This window comes from Mytilus californianus, unplaced genomic scaffold (genome assembly GCF_021869535.1).
Source record: "Mytilus californianus isolate M0D057914Y unplaced genomic scaffold, xbMytCali1.0.p SCAF_6, whole genome shotgun sequence".
Classification (NCBI taxonomy): domain Eukaryota; kingdom Metazoa; phylum Mollusca; class Bivalvia; order Mytilida; family Mytilidae; genus Mytilus; species Mytilus californianus.
Window position 1 is genome coordinate 2,433,042 of NW_026262712.1, and position 18,409 is coordinate 2,451,450.

Consider the following 18,409-nt stretch of genomic DNA (forward strand, 5'->3'; position numbering starts at 1 on the left):
GTTAGGGGAATACACAGATAATGATACAACTGTAGAACTGGCGATGATTTGGAATTTGTTCCACAGTCTGTTAAGAATCCCCCCCAAAAAAGTCAAAGGGGTTGACAAGACTTAAGTGCTTGTAGTAGTGCTGGAAACCAATGTCCTTATTCTGATAAGATTCTTAATTCTATTTCAGGGTTCCGTGCACACTTCAAGGCAACATGAAAAGAATTTAAAAGGTGAATTGAGAAATAAAAGAACAACTTCTAAAGAACCAATTAATCTTAAATAACAATTGAATTTTTAAAAATTGTGAAAACAGGGGAAAAAGATTAATAAAAGAAGATCCTTGATGTAGGGAAAATATTTAAAAAATAAAAATGATTAGAAATATCAAATATTCTATTGGACATATTTTTTCTATCAAAAATAAATTATTCCGAAAACGGTAAGAGAGACAAAAGAATCGTAAAGGTTCCGAGGAACCCAGTGTCTCGCCTACTTTTGCTGTTAGTCGCAGGCTCAACAAAATGGGGAAATAATTATTCAACATTTTCCTCTAGATACTATCTTTCGAATGTAAGAAGCTTCTGTTCAAGTTTGGTAAGAGTCCAGGATGGTTTATGAATCTAATAAATGTTTAAAAACTCTAACTGCAGACTGTATGTAATGTTAACTGGAAGAAAAACTAAGTCCATTTATAAGTAATATACGGAAAAACAGGAATTTTTTTTTTCAAAATTTCATTCTAGATACCAGCTTTTGATCATAAACAAGCTTCTGTCCAAGTTTGGTACAAATCCAGGATAGTTTAAGAAAGTTATTAAAATTTTGAAAACTTTAACCACAGAGTGAATGAAATATTAACTGACAGAAAAACTAAGTCCATTTATAAGTAAAATACGGAAAACAGGATTTTTTTTTATAACAAAATTTACTTTTGAAAACTATCTTATGATCATAAACAAGCTTCTGTCCAAGTATGGTACAAATCCAGGATAGTTCAAGAAAGTTATTAAAATTTGAAAAACTTTAACCACAGAGTGAATATTTGATGACGCCGCCGCCGACGCTGACGGAATGTAGGATCGCTATGTCTCGTTTTTGCGACACAAGTCACAGGTTCGACAAAAATACACCAGGTCAATTTATTTATAAAGACCTAAAATCTGATAAAACTTACTTATCAAAAAAAAAAAAAAAAAAAAATAGAAAATTATTCAGAGACTGGTAAACAATGGTATATGTTCTTCTTTTTTGGCAAACACATAAATGAAATCACTTTTCAGAAAAGTTGAATTTAATGCAATAAGCCTATTATATAAAAAAAGTCAGCTATATTTAAGTAAAACCAGAAACATATGAATTAGTAAAGTATATCTGTGCCCAAACATGTGCTCGACCCACTTTATAGTACATGTATATAATAAGTAGTGTTGATTTTTTGTTAATTTTTTCTTGTTCAGATTATGAATAAAGTTTTTCTCAGTGGAAATTATGATTAAGCAAACAACAATCAATCAATAAATAAATAAATAATTCAATGTGTATTACTTTTTTAGCAACAGATCACAGAACCAATAAGACAGCAGTAACAGAGAAAGAAAATATATCTTCAGTTGCCTAGATTCCATTAGATGAGGTATTTCCAAATGCATACCAGTCAACAATAGTAGCATTTGAAGATGATCCAATGATAACCATGTTTGATGAATCCACAAATTTTTTGTCAATGCTTCTTTGTGTAAAGTCAAAGCCAGAAGTTCAGGATGTCTTCCTCCAAACCTTTAGTGACATATTCAAAGACGATGCCAACATTTAAAATACTATTTTCACCGTGTTTGCCTAAGTGAATCATTACAGAAAGATGATGAGACCCTTACTCCTTCACTCATGCATCGTAAAAAACTTGCCCTTAGAAGTATACAGACTTCAAAAAAGACATCTAAGCATTCACAAAGTCTACGACAAGTGCTAAAGCCCAAAGTTATAAATTAAATAAACCGTTTATACCACTGGATTAACATCCAATTTCAGAATACTGAAAATAACACTTAAACAATGTAAATTCATGTGATTGGTCAAGCAATATTAAAGAAAACAGTATTTTTCCTTATACTAGATTAGTCATTCACTTAAATTCCTCATCATATTATATTACTTAAATTTGTTTCAATTCATGTCTGTATGTATAATGTCAATTTCCTTGTGATTAATATGCATATAGCTCTAACATGTCTAATAAACCAATTTGAAAATACATGTGTACACATGGATATAGTGTGAATACTGATCTTGGAGTATTTCTTTCTGGTGCATTCTGGTAATGGTAAACTGGTTTAATATGAAGAATAAAAGGAGAGGTGGGGGTATATGCAATCAGACAGCAATCAAACAACAACTTTAACAAGACAACTACTAAGTTTTCAACAAAAGACAAATTATGTCAAAAATTTAAAGATGTGATACTAACGTTTAACCTGAAAATTGCATTTACTTTTCAATTGACCAGCATGCAATGTATACTTGAACCTTTTGATGGAGAATCTGATAAAAATAGTGGCTCTCGCTCTGAACATGCATGAAATATTTGCCACTGGATATTAAGCAACTAACAACCAATCAACAATAGTGGCTAAAACTTTTCATATTAGACTTTGATGTACACATGTAAAAAAGGGAAACGGTATGATTGCTAATAAGACACACATCTATTTAAGTAAAATGATTAATGATGTGAATGTGAACAAGTAGACAACAGGCCATAGACATCCTATAGTATTGTATAAATAGTTATAACAAAGGACCGTGAGACGATACAACATTAAACACTATAAATTAGAAAACAAGTCCTCATTTATACTATAACTACAAACAAAAGTTTAGATGAATGGCTGATAAACCTTTTTTAAATAGTACCAACATAAGTTCAATAGGAACAGTCCATTCAGACCAAATAAAATGATATGTGTAGATCTGGTTACAATGCTGAGAAAAAAAAGCCTGGTAAAATTAGAAAGGGAAATTGTTTTATATGGATTTGTATTATAATTTATAGATCCTTGTAACATGATATATAGATGATCATGACTTTACAACAGCCATACATGCTTAATGCAAGGGATCACATTTTTAGTATTGTATTTCAAACCAATCCGGGTATCTCCACATATCATCTGATTTCTCTTCACTATTTATGATACTGTATACTGACAGCTTTGAATTTTACAAAGTGATAAACAGGTTAAACAAACAACTAGACTACTTTTCAAGTTATGTCATTCACCGGAAAAGTTCGTCATTTATGCGCGCCTTAATGACGTCATTTACCAGATAGGGGGGACCGCCTGTATCCCTGCACTATCAAAGATCATCAAGCGTCTTTATGATCGTCATTATGCAGGATAAACTAGAAATAATATTTATTCCATAGGTACTATATCACATTTCCCTAATGACAGCAGTGATGATTATCATTTATAAGAATTTACTTTCCCGACTAATTTGTTCTAAAATTGCCCGTATATAAATTTGGAAATTATATATAGAAACTAAGGTTTCAACTCCCTTAGGCAAAGTTGGCCTAAGATTGATTTGGCTATTGTTTTTAGGTCCTTTTTGGTTTATAGCTGTTCAACGTTTTCGGTACTTATACATCCTTGGCTTTCAAATATTCGGCTTTGAGCGTTCTTGATGAAGGTAAATCCAGAAAAGCACTTTGGACGCATTAAATTTATAACGTGTTTTCATTTTTTTGTGCAATATAGCATCATATTAATTATTTTTTTCAACAGATCGCTCAACATGGGAACGGAAGTGACGACGCCCCTAAACACATGAATGATGTTCACTAAAACCAAAGTTTTTTGACGGAAATGCAACAAACTCGAAGGTTGTCTATTTATTTATCATAGGGTATCATGATAGATACTTGGTGTTGTCTCAATTTCACATTGTCCTTGCAGTTGTTAATAAAATGCTCCGCTGGGCGCAGCTTGATATGACCGCAGAGGTCGAACCCTGAACAGTTGGGGCAAGTATGGACACAACATTCAAGCTTGATACAGCACTGAATTTGGATTGTGATTAAATATTTGACACAGCATAGGTTTCTGACACAGAATGAATGTGGTCTAAGAACTTAAATACTTTTAATTTACCTTTTCAAACCATATCATTATTATTTGCTTTTATTAATAAATCAGAAATAACCAATTTAAAATGGAAAATTTTAAAGAAAAAAAAAGGGAAAAAAAATCCCTCCCCCAAATTTTTTGAACCCCCTTATGATTCATCACCCCCAAACTCAATCCCAGCCTTCCCTTTATGGTATGGTACCTTGCAGTACAATTTCAAGAGATCCATACACTTGAACACAAGTTATTGTCATGAAACTAGAAAAATGCTTGTTTTTGCCCATTTTTGGCCCCAAATTCCTAAACGTTTAAGGCAATTCCCCCCAAAATCAAACCCAGCTTTCCCTTTGTGATATGGAACCTTGTAGTACAAATTCATAAAGGTCCATACACTTACACACAAGTTATTGTCCTGAAACTAGAAAACTGCTTGTTTTTTGCCCCTTTTTGGCCCCCAATTCCTAAAATTTTGAGGCAATTACTCCCAAAATCAATCCCAGCCTTCCATTTGTGGTATGGTACCTTGCAGTACAATTTCAGAGAGATCCATACACTTGAACACAAGTTATTGTCTGGAAACTACAAAAATGCTTATTTTTGGCCCCTTTTTGGCCCCTTATACCTAAACGTTTTGGGCAATTACCCCCAAACTCAATTCCAGCTCTCCCTTTGTGATATGAAACCTTGTAGTACAATTTCATAAAGATCCATACACTTATACACAAGTAATTGTCATGAAACTAGAAAAATGCTTGTTTTTTGCCCCTTTTTTGGCCCCTAATTCCTAAAATTTTGAGACAATTTCCCCAAAATCAATCCCAGCATTCCCTTTGTGATATGGAACCTTGTGGTACAATGTCAGAAAGATCCATACACTAAAACACAAGTTATGTCTTGAAGTTACAAAAATGCTTATTTTTGGCCCCTAATTCCTTAACTGTTGGTACCAAAACCCACAAAATCAATCCCAACCTTCCTTTTGTGGTATTGAACCTTATGGTAAAATTTCATAGAGATCCATTCACTTAAACTAAAGTTACAGTGCAAAAACCAATGTGTCTTCGGACGACGAAGACGAAGACGAAGACGACGACGCCAACGTCATATACCAATATACGACCACAAAATTTTTTTGCGGTCGTATAAAAAAAATCAAAGTTAGCAATGGCGTCCATCTGATCACTGGGTGAATTGTACTCTTCAGTATTAGTTTCAATATTGTTTATAACTTCAGTCACTTTTAACTGTGCACTGCATATTAATTGAAGCATTAGTATCATCTAGATTGTCATCGGATTCATTGAGGACACTGTAACTGTGGTCAGAAAAGGGTACTCCACTATATCATCTAGATGATCATTTCATTTATGCCTTTTATCTTAAGAGTCTTTCTTCTTCTTGACAATTGGTCTTTTTTCAGCATTCTGAAAAAAAAATTAAATCATTAAAAACTAATTTATCTTCCATTTATATAGCACTTTACACGGTACTTTCAAGACCATGTCCACATTTACAGTTTTGTTCATCTATATATACAAATGTAAACATTTATTTGTTAATTTGATGGGTACCATAAATAGTGATAACATCAGATGTTGTATGGTTGCCAATAAGACAACTCTCCACTAGAGACCAAATGACCTAGAAAATAGCAACAGGAAGTTACCATATGGCCTTCAAAACTAAGAAAAACCAATGTTGCTTAGCAAAGAAGTATATTATATGTTAGTTATACATCCTTGTTCTTAATAAGTTAAAAAAGACCTGAAATGACAAATTCTGAAGTAAAACAATTTAAACAAGAAAAGTTACCGTCTGATTTAACATGTTTAAGTAAAAAGCAATAAAACAAAAAGACAAATATGATAAACAATATGCTTTTCTGACATGTATTAGGGTTCTTAAGGCAATGGCAGATGTGGAAAAAGACAAGGGAGGATAATATACCATGAATAATATATTTTTTAGAGACATGTCTTTTTCATAATGTATGATGTCAAGCATTCCGTATAAAAATTGTTTTAGGGTGGCATTTCATTACAAGTGAGAATTCAGTAGGTCGAGATTGTGCTGAGTACTGTCCACAAGGGGCCATTTCAAGACATTTCAAGTCGCATTTTTACCCAATGATACATTAATTCAGGACAATCCCTGTCCAAATATTAGAAACTGTTTTTAACACCTAAGATGTCATTGTTAGCCACAATTACAACTTCATTATACTGCCTAGTTTTCTTGAAATTTGTTCCAAAAGTCAGGACCCATATCGAGTAATGAACCTGAAATTCAATGAAATTTGGACTACTTGAATCGGGACAAAAATTTGCCTTTAAATTGATTAAATGTTACTAAGAATAGCTGAACATAACAGTAAATTATGTTCCTACATTATGTTAATTGATTCTTACCTGAATCATGTAGATATAAGTTGTATTCTATTATTATTAGGTTGTTTCTGTAAGATATAGCTGTGTGTAAATAAACAAAATGGCGGGAAATCTTGGCAGATTTACTAGTCTCGAGAAATCTCGTGCACACGCGTGATCTTGACAGCTCGGTTATAGCCGTATCGATAGGTTGCCAATCTCTGTATGTATATATATATATGTTTCTGGTAGAGTGAAATATTTGTTCAAAATTCTCCAATCAGGGGCAAAATTATTTCACGGTAAAAACTGTAAACCATCAATACATTTTAGTCATTTTAAAAAACATAAGTAAAAAAAATATCATTCTTTAGAAATCCTTACAATACAAAATTACTAACAAGAATCCTGAGGTAAAATCTAAAAGGTGTGTAGTCCCTAAAACCTGACAAAATAAAATGTTAAACTATATCAACCAACGGGAAATATTGAAAACAGACTTGGTACAGGCTTTTTCAGAGAAAATTAAGGGAGATAAAAATAAATATGGAATGTGTCCATGGGACACAGATGATGCCCCCAAATGCATATAATGTTATAAAGGGACATAACTCCAGAATGATAAAAGTGACGCAACCCAAATTCATACTTGATCTGAGTTTTGTGGTAATAAGCATTGTGTATATGTTTCATGACATTTGGTTGAGGCAAACTTAAGTTAGAGAATTGAAACAAAAAATTCAGCAATTTTTCCATTTGTAAAGGGCATAACTCTATAATGGTAAAAGTGACGCCACCAAAATTCAAACTTGATCTGTGTTTTGTAGTAATAAGCATTTTGTATAAGTTTCATCACATTTGGTTAAAGCAAACTAAAGTTAGAGAACCAACGTATGGACGGACGGTCGTACAGACGGACAAGGGTAAAACTTAATGCCCCCTCCGCTACGGTGGAGGCCTTAAAAATATCATACTTAATACTAACTTAAGCTAACTGTTCATAAATCATAATAAAGAGCTATACATATAACCCACTCCCCTAAATATTCAACTAAATCTTATTACTATTCTTTCTATAGTACAAAATGGTTTACAAATTACAAGATCAAGTCACCATTACAAAGTTTGTTGATAACCAGGAAGTGTCTGTGTTGCTAATAACAGGAGACTTATTTGCACGGAATTACATATTTAAAATCAAGATAAGTTTTCTGAACTGTAAATTACCGATTGTTTCCTAATCTATTGTGAAATGTTGACTGGTCAATTATGCATAAATAGTAGGAGACGCTTTCTCTTTTCACACATCTAGTTTTGTTCCACTTTGAGTGTCTGCGATTTTTTCCCTAGAACTCAACACCGGCAATCAACTGTTAACTCTCATTTAAAGCAGAAATTTATTTCATAAATAAGACAGGTTTCTCAGAAGAAAGCTTCTTTCTGGTTCCCTCCAATGTATTTTGCGAAAATACATCCTTTACAGGATGAGAAGATCATCATATCTACTGATTAAAAACAAAGTAGAGGAACGAATGGAAATTACTTTAACAGTTGATAAATTTCATGCGTCTGATGATGTTGGTAAAAAATCATGTAAGTAACAAAGCACTGACTACTGAGCCGATAATACCATTTTTGACCAACAGTCCACCAGCAGACATATAGGGTGCGTCAATAGCCAAGCGTCACCTGTTATATATGTATCACCTACCATGTGAATCCACACTCAGTCAAAATGTCACAATTGACGACTATTACATAAGCAACATGACGGGTGCCACATGTGGAGCAGGATCTGCTTACCCTTCCGGAGCACCTGAGATCACCCCCAGTTTTTGGTGGGGTTCGTGTTGCTTAGTCTTTAGTTTTCTATGTTGTGTCATCTGTACTATTATTTGTCTGTTTGTCTTTTTATTTTTGGCCATGGCGTTGCCAGTTTGTTTTCGATCTATGAGTTTGACAGTCCCTCTGGTATCTTTCGTCCCTCTTCTATTCTGGTATCAAAAGATCTTTAACTGCAAAAACATTTTCCTAGTGAGTATATATAGATAAAGACATATTTTATCCGTCAACCAATTTGTGATGGTCATCAAAAAACTAATGAAGTGTCCACTTTAGTTGTACTTCCTCTCTCTTCAAGCATTTTTTGGGCGAGGATGTCCACACAGTGGCAACGTAACAAACGCAACGTAATAATTCAGAAATGTGAACGTCATATAATTGGGCAAAGTGTATTTGTAACAGCTAAAACATTCAAAGTAGCCTATTTCAAATTTGTTATAGATTTTAGTTCAGAAGTTGCCATTTTTGGCCAATATTCAGGAAAATATCAAGATGTAAAGCAGATCTACAACTTTCGTTATAATTTTGATTTCAAGTTCATTTGGATATGTGAGATGCAAGCACTCACTGAAATGTAGTTACTGAGTGACTGGACATCATCCATATATCTGAAAGGCAAATAAATGAACATTGCAAGATGATTTTCTTTTTGTCTTTGAAATAAGTTGTTTGAATTCTGTTTCATATGATCATGATGATTACAATAACAAATCGGCCTGTAGGAATATAAAAAAGAAGATGTGGTATGATTGCCAATGAGACAACTCTTCACAAGAGACCAATTGACAAAGAAATTAACAACTATAGGCCACCGTACGGCATTCAACAATGAGCAAAGCCCATACCGCATAGTCAGCTATAAAAGGCCATGAAATGACAAATGTAAAGATGCACACTAAGAATCAATAGGAATACCGAGTCTGTTTAAATATGAATCCAAAATAAGTTTTATTGATCCCTGCCACATAAGCCTCTGGGGGCATAGTCTATATGTATATGTTAAGCATTATGATGTCAACTAATAGATGTACTTATTGTTGGAATCACAGCTAGCAATTCTTCACAAGTAAGATTTTTAATTACAAAAACAAGGAATTTATATATATCATTCCCATTTTTGTAGAACATGCACTGTGTAATGAAAAGATGTAGGTGCCCTGTGAATGGGGAATCACATTTAGTCTAAATCAATGTCAAATATTGCACTGAAATCAAAACAGTTAAATAATAAACAAAGTTAAATACGAAACTCAAAGAGCATGACAACCGAAAATTTTAATAGATTGTGTCATATACCGCTAAGGTATGCATGGGGGTTGACACCGTTAGTGGTTTGTTTAATTCAGACAGATAAGGAAAAATCACTGAGATGCCATGTTGATTCATTCTTAACTTGGAGTATTATTTTATCCATGAAAAAAATAGTAAAATACAAAAACACATAACTATACCTGTACAATCCAGATCACACTGCTTTTGTTTCTATTAAATGAAAAATAATAATTAAAAATAATGATTACTATTGTAAATTCAACATCTACAAGAAATTGCAAGGACACTAATTATAACAAAGCAATTACTTAATACAACAATTTGAACTCTTTACAGTAACTATGACCCTAATTCAGGTGATGAACCGTTTTTTCTGTATATATCTTATTAGCTCACTGCAAACAGATTAACCAGAGGGCTTAAATGAAACCAATTAAAGTAAACTACTCAGTGAAATGTCTTTTGAAATTCACTTTTGAGCAAATAGAACAATAGCCATACCTTTTTAACAAATTTTCCTAATGCATTTAATTTGGATAAACAGTTTCCTTACGTAAAAACCAGAAGTTATCGAAATGTTGTATTTTGGCCTTAAGGAACATGTTAATTCAATCATAATTTTTTTTTCCTTAAGTTGTGTTCTTTCCACAAAAAATGATTTTCTTTTATGTTCGTTTTCTATTCAAAACTTTTAATTAATAAGAAGAAAACATTAAAGATCTTTAAATTGTCAGGGTTTCTCATCGTTTATTTCTTATAACTTCTTTCAATACAAACAAATATGGAAATTGAAATTACCATGATTACAGATATCAAATAGCATAAAAAAAAAATGTTCTATTACATATTGAAATAGTATTTGCAATTAGAGTGTCTTTGCCCTCAGGCAAAGTTGACCTTGGATGGAAATGGCTATGTTTTAGGTACTTTTTGGTTATATAGCTCTTCAATTGTTTTGGTTCTTATACATTCTTGGCTTTAAAATATTCGGCTTTGAACGTTCCTGATGAAGGTAAATCAAGAAAAGCGCTTCGGACACATGAAATAAATAACATGTTGTTTTCATTTTTGTTGTTGCAATGAATATATATAACAAATATGAAGTAAATACGCCTTCTGGTGTTTCTACTGAAATTGTTAAACAAATGATCTTTATTATTTTGTTTTTTTTAATAATATATCTGCAAAAGAAAGTGTAACTGTAGTACATTATGTATTAGATTTTTCAAAACAAATTTTAGTCTAGTTCAGCTATTGAGATAATTCATCTCAGATTGATAACCTTGCAACTCGAGTTCAGATCCAGCAGAAATGAAAAAGTACAAAGGAAGTAAAGAACAATAATTCAGTAAATGTAGTAATAGCTCAAACTGAAGTTCTTGACTTAATTTGATTTTAATTTCAAACTGAAAGTGCATTGTTCCTTGTCAAATTATTTTTTGTGTTGCATGTGTTGTTCATTTAATAACATCTACGCTTGTTTACATAACATATCGATCCAGTTGCAAAAAGGCATCATTGAAGGACAATAAATTGCAAAATTATTGTTTTTCTGGGTTTTTTTTAATAAGTTAAAGAAGAAAAGTGTATAGAGGCTTTACTTGAATAATTGAGTCGTCTCTGTCATTTAAAGCATTTTTGTTATACAATGTATCTACAAAACATACAATCATGCTATGCGTTCAAGTCATATGAAACAAGTTCTGGTGATTATTGTATTACTGTAAATTCAGAACTTATTATGAATAATATGACTAGGTGAGTACCAAATTAATAAGATCTCGCACTCTGAAATCTGACACATATATTTGTATGCAGCTTTTCCTGTTATCCCCAAAAAATATTCTCACATTTTGGTCTATCATGTCAAAATCACAATAACAAATGCACGCAATAATTTCTGCATTAACAGTAGTTTACATAAACAGACTAAGTGAAATACCATCATTTAAGACAATACTCCTACAAAGTTTATTTGATCAGTATATTTTGGACTTCTGATCATTTTGTCCCTGTCAGATGTTCTCAATTATGATTTTAGAAATATAAGTTTTAAAACTTGCTGTTTGTCTTTATGTTCTATTTGATCAACATTGTCAAATTGGATCAAATAAGACGTTAACCCTAATATAGTAAGAAAAGTGCAGACCGTATGATATTATTATGATGTCTGCAAACCAGTGTATTTAATCGAGTAAGTATTCGGGTAGCCTTTCACACAAATTATAAACTCTACTAAAGAGTTAATTCCAATATGGCATGTATGGTGGGGATATAATTTATGTTATTCCCAATACAAAATGCATACCAATGTTTTCGGCAAATATCAATGACACAGATACTAAACAGGGGTGATATGCTCACCTTTTTGTATGAAAAGAGAGAAACGTGGTATGCTAAAAGTGTTGTTAAGAACTATACTCATGATGACTTCAACACAGATTTATGTATCGAACAAGAATGTGTCCATAGAACACGGATACCCCACTCGCACTATCATTTTCTTTGTTCAGTGGACTGTGAAATTGGGGTCAAAACTCTAATCTGGCCCCCCCCCCCCAAAGGGTGACTGGGGAATAGAAGTATGGTCACCATTGGTCTTCCTCCAATCGGCAGTAAAACCCTTGCTAAAGTGGGGCGTCCGTTTGGCTGTGCGGGATGTACAAATTTGCAGCCACGTCCGGTCAGAATGGGGACGTTAAATCCGATGCCTCGTGTAAAGAGAGTGGCACGCTCTTTGCACGTTAAGAACCCTTGCAACAACTCTTTGAGGGGTCCATAGGTGACCTGTTGCAAGGCTAAATTTCTGTCCCTATCCAATATACCCTCATTTCCCGAGGCAGTCTAAATTTCTCCGACCTTAATCCCGGACGCCCCTATTACAGAACCTACCTATTGTATTTATTGTTAATTTGTTCTTGTCCTGAATATGCATGAAATATTTGCCACTGGACGTTAAGCAACCAACAATCAATCAATCAATCTAATCTGGCATTAAAATTAAAAAGGTCATATCATAGGAAACATGTGTACTAAGTGTCAAGTTGATTGGACTTCAACTCCAACAAAAACTACCTTGACCAAAAACTTTAACCTGAAGCAGGACAGACGGATGAATGAACGGACGCACAGTCCGAAAAATATCATGCCCCTACGTGGGGCATAAAAAAACTACTTTCAAAGAACTTCTCTTGATTTTACAAGCTGATCTCGACACAAGGCTGTGATGGCACAATGCCAATACTACCAGCAAACAACTTTTAATTTTTCTGTGTTATCTAGCAAACATGAATCTATGAGGGTAATTTCTTATTATTTTGGTATATGCAAGTGTTCAGTTTCCAATGTGATAAAGAATGTGACAAGCTGTAACTGAACGATTGAATCAGAACTTTTATTTGTGTAATGTTAAAATTATAATATTTACACAATGAAGAATGCACCTATTGGAAGCTATAGCATACTAGTACGAATATACGATTTATAAATTGTATTGGCTTCAACTGCTTGTAGTAAACTAGAGGCTCCAAGGAGCCTGTGCCGCTCACCTGCTATTTTTGTTTACAATTGATGCTTGAAATAATGCAATCATTATACTTATGCTTTAGTTTCTGAGATATAAGCCAACAAGAGTGCACACGCTGAAATGTCTCGCTTTCTTTACTAATCATTGATATTATGTTGATAGTCCTAAATATAAAGCTTTATTACAACTGTCACATAAACTTAACATTAACCAAGTAAACTAAACATTGACCAATGAACCATGAAAATGAGGTCAAGGTCAGATGAACCATGCTAGGCAGGCATGTACAGCTAACAATTCTTCCATACAACAAATATAGTTGACCTATTGCTTATAGTTTAAGAAAAACAGACGAAAACACAAAAAATTAACACTGAGCAATGAACCTTGAAAATGAGGTCAAGGTCAAATAAAACCTGCGTGACTGACATATAGATCATAAAATATTTCCATACACCAAATATAGTTGAATTATTGCATATAGTATTAGAAAAAAAGACCAAAACTCAAAAACTTAACTTTGACCACTGAACTATGAAAATGAGGTCAAGGTAAGATGACACCTGCCAGCTAGACATGTACACCTTACAATCATTCCATACACCAAATATAGCTGACCTATTGCATGCAGTATTAGAAAAAAAGACCAAAACTCAAAAACTTAACTTTGACCACTGAACCATGAAAATGAGGTCAAGGTCAGATGACACCTGCCAGCTAGACATGTACACCTTACAATCATTCCATACACCAAATATAGTAGACCTATTGCATACAGTATAAGAAAAACAGACCGAAACACAAAAACTTAACTATAACCACTGAACCATGAAAATGAGGTCAAGGTCAGATGACACCTGCCAGTTGGACATGTACACCTTACAGTCCTTCCATACACCGAATATACTAGACCTATTGCTTATAGTATCTGAGATATGGACTTGACCACGAAAACTTAACCTTGTTCACTGATCCATGAAATGAGGTCGAGGTGAAGTGAAAACTGTCTGACGGGCATGAGGACCTTGCAAGGTACGCACATACCAAATATAGTTATCGTATTACTTATAATAAGAGAGAATTTAACATTACAAAAAATCTTAACTTTTTTTTCAAGTAGTCACTGAACCATGAAAATGAGGTCAAGGACATTGGACATGTGACTGACGGAAACTTCGTAACATGAGGCATCCATATACAAAGTATGAAGCATCCAGGTCTTCCATCTTCTAAAATATAAAGCTTTTAAGAAGTTAGCTAACGCCGCCGCCGCCGCCGTAGCCGCCGCCGCCGGATCGCTATCCCTATGTCGAGCTTTCTGCGACAAAAGTCGCTGGCTCGACAAAAACTGCATTTCATCCCTATGTTCTTTTTTAAGCCATGTCGGCCATGTTGGTTGGTAGGCGGGGTCATCGGACACTTTTTTTAAAACTAGATACCCTAATGATAATTGTGGCCAAGTTTGGTTAAATTCGTCTCAGCAGTTTCAGAGGGGAAGATTTTTGTAAAAGATTACAAAAATTTACAAAAATTTGTTAAAAATTTACTTTGAAGGGCGATAACTCCTTAGGGGGTCAATTGACAGTTTTGGTCATGTTGACTTATTTGTAGATCTTACTCGGCTGAACATTATTGCTGTTTACAGTTTATCTCTATCTATAATAATATTCATGAAAATAACCAAAAACTGCAAAATTTCCTTAAAGTTACCAATTCAGGGGCAGCAACCAATCAACGGGTTGTCTGATTCCTCTGAAAAGGAGTAGGGGCATTGAGGCCCGGTTTTGGCCCAAGAAAAATAAAATGTTGGAAAACTATTTCAAATTGGCACATGATGCTTGGAAGTGAAAAGAGTGAAGAAATATAAATGAAAAACATAAGATTCTTTATCTGATGACGTCACAACTACGCCATAATATGCACCATTTTCATGAAAACGATGAAAATACATATTTTTGCAGTTTTTAATCATCATTTCAATTATGGAAACTTCGTGCGCAGCCAAGAAACAACAAGATATTTTAAAGAGATGCTTTATTATAACTATTGACATGATTTCACCAAATATCAAGTTGTTTCTTGGGCATTGTTGGGTGCGCACTTACTTTGCCAATCTAAATTATACTTAAAATTTGATGAAAAACAAGGAAAATCAAGAAATTTAATAACATATACAAATTTTGTCATGGTTTGTTGCCATGGTAACTGGTTTAATGAGAAATTTTGATTTTATTTTCTGAATACCTTGTTCCTTAGTCTAGTTAGGACACATTTAGGAAAATGTATGATAACTTTTAAATTTGCAGTAATATTTGGGCCAAATAAGGGCCTTATTGCCCCTACTCCTTTCAGGGCAGATAGATTTTAACCTGATGAACATTTTTACCCATAGTCAGATTTGCTCTAAATGCTTTAGTTCAGAGATATAAGCCAAAAACTGCATTTTACCCCTATGTTCTATTTTTAGCCATGTCGGCCATGTTGGTTGGCAAGCGGGGTCATCGGACACATTTTTTTAATCATATACCCTTATGATGAACGTGGTCAAGTTTGGTTGAATTTGTCTATGTACTTTTAGAGGAGAAGATTTTTGTAAAAGATAACAAAAATTTACGAAAAATTGTTAAAAATTTACTATAAAGGGCAATAACTCCTTAAGGGGTCAATTGACCATTTTGGTGATGTTGACTTATTTGTAGATCTTACTTTGCTGAACATTATTCTATATCTATAATAATATTCAAGATAATAACCAATAAAATGCTTCGCTGAGTGCAGCCTGATACGACTGCAGAGGTCGAACCCTGAACAGTTGGGGCAAATTTGGACACAATATTCAAGCTTGATACTGTCTGAATTTGGATTGTGATAAAATTTTTGACATAATATAAGTTTCTGACACAAAATAAATGTGGTCAAAGAGCTTATAAATCCATTGGGCAATACTGTGCAATTGAAGATTTCTTCTTGAAACTTTTCAAAAATTCACAAATTTTAAAAATTTTGAAAAAAAATATGAATCCCTTAAAAAAATTGGGAAAAAAATTCCCAACCCCCACCCCAACTTTTTGAAACCCCCCTTGGAGCAATAACCCCAAAACTCAATTCCAGCCTTTCCTTTGTAGTATGGAACCTTGTAGTACAATTTCAGAGAGATCCATACACTTGCACACAAGTTATTGTCTGGAAACTAGAAAAATGCTTGTTTTTGGCCCTTTTTTGGCCCCTAATTCCTACATGTTTGGGGCAATTAACCCCAAACTCAATCCCAGCCTTCCCTTTGTTATATGGAACCTTGTGGTACAATGTCAGAGAGATCCATACACTTACACACAAGTCATTGTCTGGAAACTAGAAAAATGCTTGTTTTTGGCCCCTTTTTGTCCCTTAATTCCTAAACTGTTGGCCCCCATTACCCTTAAAATGAATTCCAACCTTCTACTTGTGGTATTAAACATTGTGGTACAATTTCAGAGCAATCGAAATACTTATACACAAGTTATTATCCTGAAACTAGAAAAATGCTTGTTTTGGGCCCCTTCTTGGGTCCCTTATTCCTAAACAGTTGGGACCATCATCCCCAAAATCAATCCCAACCTTTCTTTTGTGGTATTGAACCTTCTTAAAAAATTTCATTGAGATCCATTTGCTTAAACTAAAGTTATTGTCCAGAAACCAATGTGTCTTAGGACGACAACGCAGACGCAGACGCAGACGCAGACGCAGACATCATACCATTATACGATCCCAAAAATTTTTTTGCGGTTGTATAAAAACTGCAAAATGTCCTTAAAATTACTAATTCAGGCGCAGCAACCCAACAACTGGTTGTCTGATTCAACTGGAAATTTCAGGGCAGATAGATCTAGACCTGATGAACCTTTTTACCTCATGTCAGATTTACTCTAAATGCTTAAGTTTCAGAGATATAAGCCAAAAACTGTATTTTACCCCTATATTCTTTTTTTAGCCATGGTGGCCATGTTGGTTGGCAGGCAGGCTCGTCGGACACATTTTTAAAACTAGATACCCTAATGATGATTGTAGCCAAGTTTGGTTAAATTTGGCCCTGTAGTTTCAAAGGAGAAGATTTTTGTAAAAGTTAACGGACGACAGACAACGGACGCCAAGTGATGAGAAAAGCAGCTAATAATATTCAAGATATAACCAAAAACTGCAAAATTTCCTTAAATAACCAATTAAGGGGCAGCAACCCAACTATGGGTTGTATGATTTGTCTGAAAATTTCAGGATAGATTGATCTTAACCTGAAGAACATTTTATCCTCTGTCAGATTTTCTCTAAATGCTTTTAGGGATATAAGCCAAAATCTGCATTTTACCCCTATGTTCTATTTGTAGCCATGTTGGATAAAGATAACAAAAATTACAAAAAAATGTTAATAAACAGCTGCGCCATGAGCGCATGATACGCCCGTCATCTTGTGTGTGAATTTTAAAAAAGTATACAGATCTTTAGATTAATGTAACTAAGAAGTGTGTAAAATTTTAAGCAATAATCATAAATCGTTTTTGAGATACGGCGCAACATGTGAAAACCCCACTTTAAAAAAAAAAAATCAATATCTCAAAAATAAAATTTTGAATCAAAACCAAAAAGTATACAGATCTTTAGATTAATATAACTAAGAAGTGTGTAAAATTTAAAGCAATAATCATGAATCGTTTTTGAGATACGGCGCGACATGTGAAAAACCCCTCCCCCTTTTTTTACAAAATACTCAATAACTCAAAAATAAAATTTTGAATCATCACCAAAAAGTATACAGATCTTAAGGTTAATATAACTAAGAAGTGTGTAAAGTTTTAAGCAATAATCATAAACTGTTTTTGAGATACGGCGCGACATGTGAAAAACCCCTCCCCCTTTTTTAACAAAATACTCAATATCTCTAAAATAAAATTTTGAATCATCACCAAAAAGTATACAGATCTTAAGATTAATATAACTAAGAAGTGTGTAAAGTTTTAAGCAATAATCATAAACTGTTTTTGAGATACGGCGCGACATGTGAAAAAAAAAACACACACCTGTTTTAGTTACTAAGTCCTGTAACTCAAAAAGTTTTAATCTTATTTTCACCAAAAAGTATACAGATCGTTTGACCATCATAAGAAACAACTATGTTAAGTTTCATGAAATTTGGATAAGTCATTCTCAAGTTACGGTGCGACATGTTTACGCCGGACAGACAGACGGACAGACAGATGGACGGACACTGGACATTTGTATAACATAATACGTCCCGTCAAAAATTGACGGGC

The 18,409-nt window shown here is 33.6% G+C and overlaps 1 protein-coding gene across 1 annotated transcript in view; it reads right to left on the reverse strand.

Moving 5' to 3' along the window:
* Nucleotides 1-18,409, reverse strand: part of LOC127705238 (uncharacterized) — a 64,976-nt gene that overhangs the window by 35,341 nt on the left and 11,226 nt on the right. Inside the window, exon 2 of the mRNA XM_052209576.1 lies at nt 9,778-9,808. Coding sequence (XP_052065536.1) covers nt 9,778-9,808 — 31 coding nt within the window. The remainder of the gene's footprint in view (nt 1-9,777; nt 9,809-18,409) is intronic.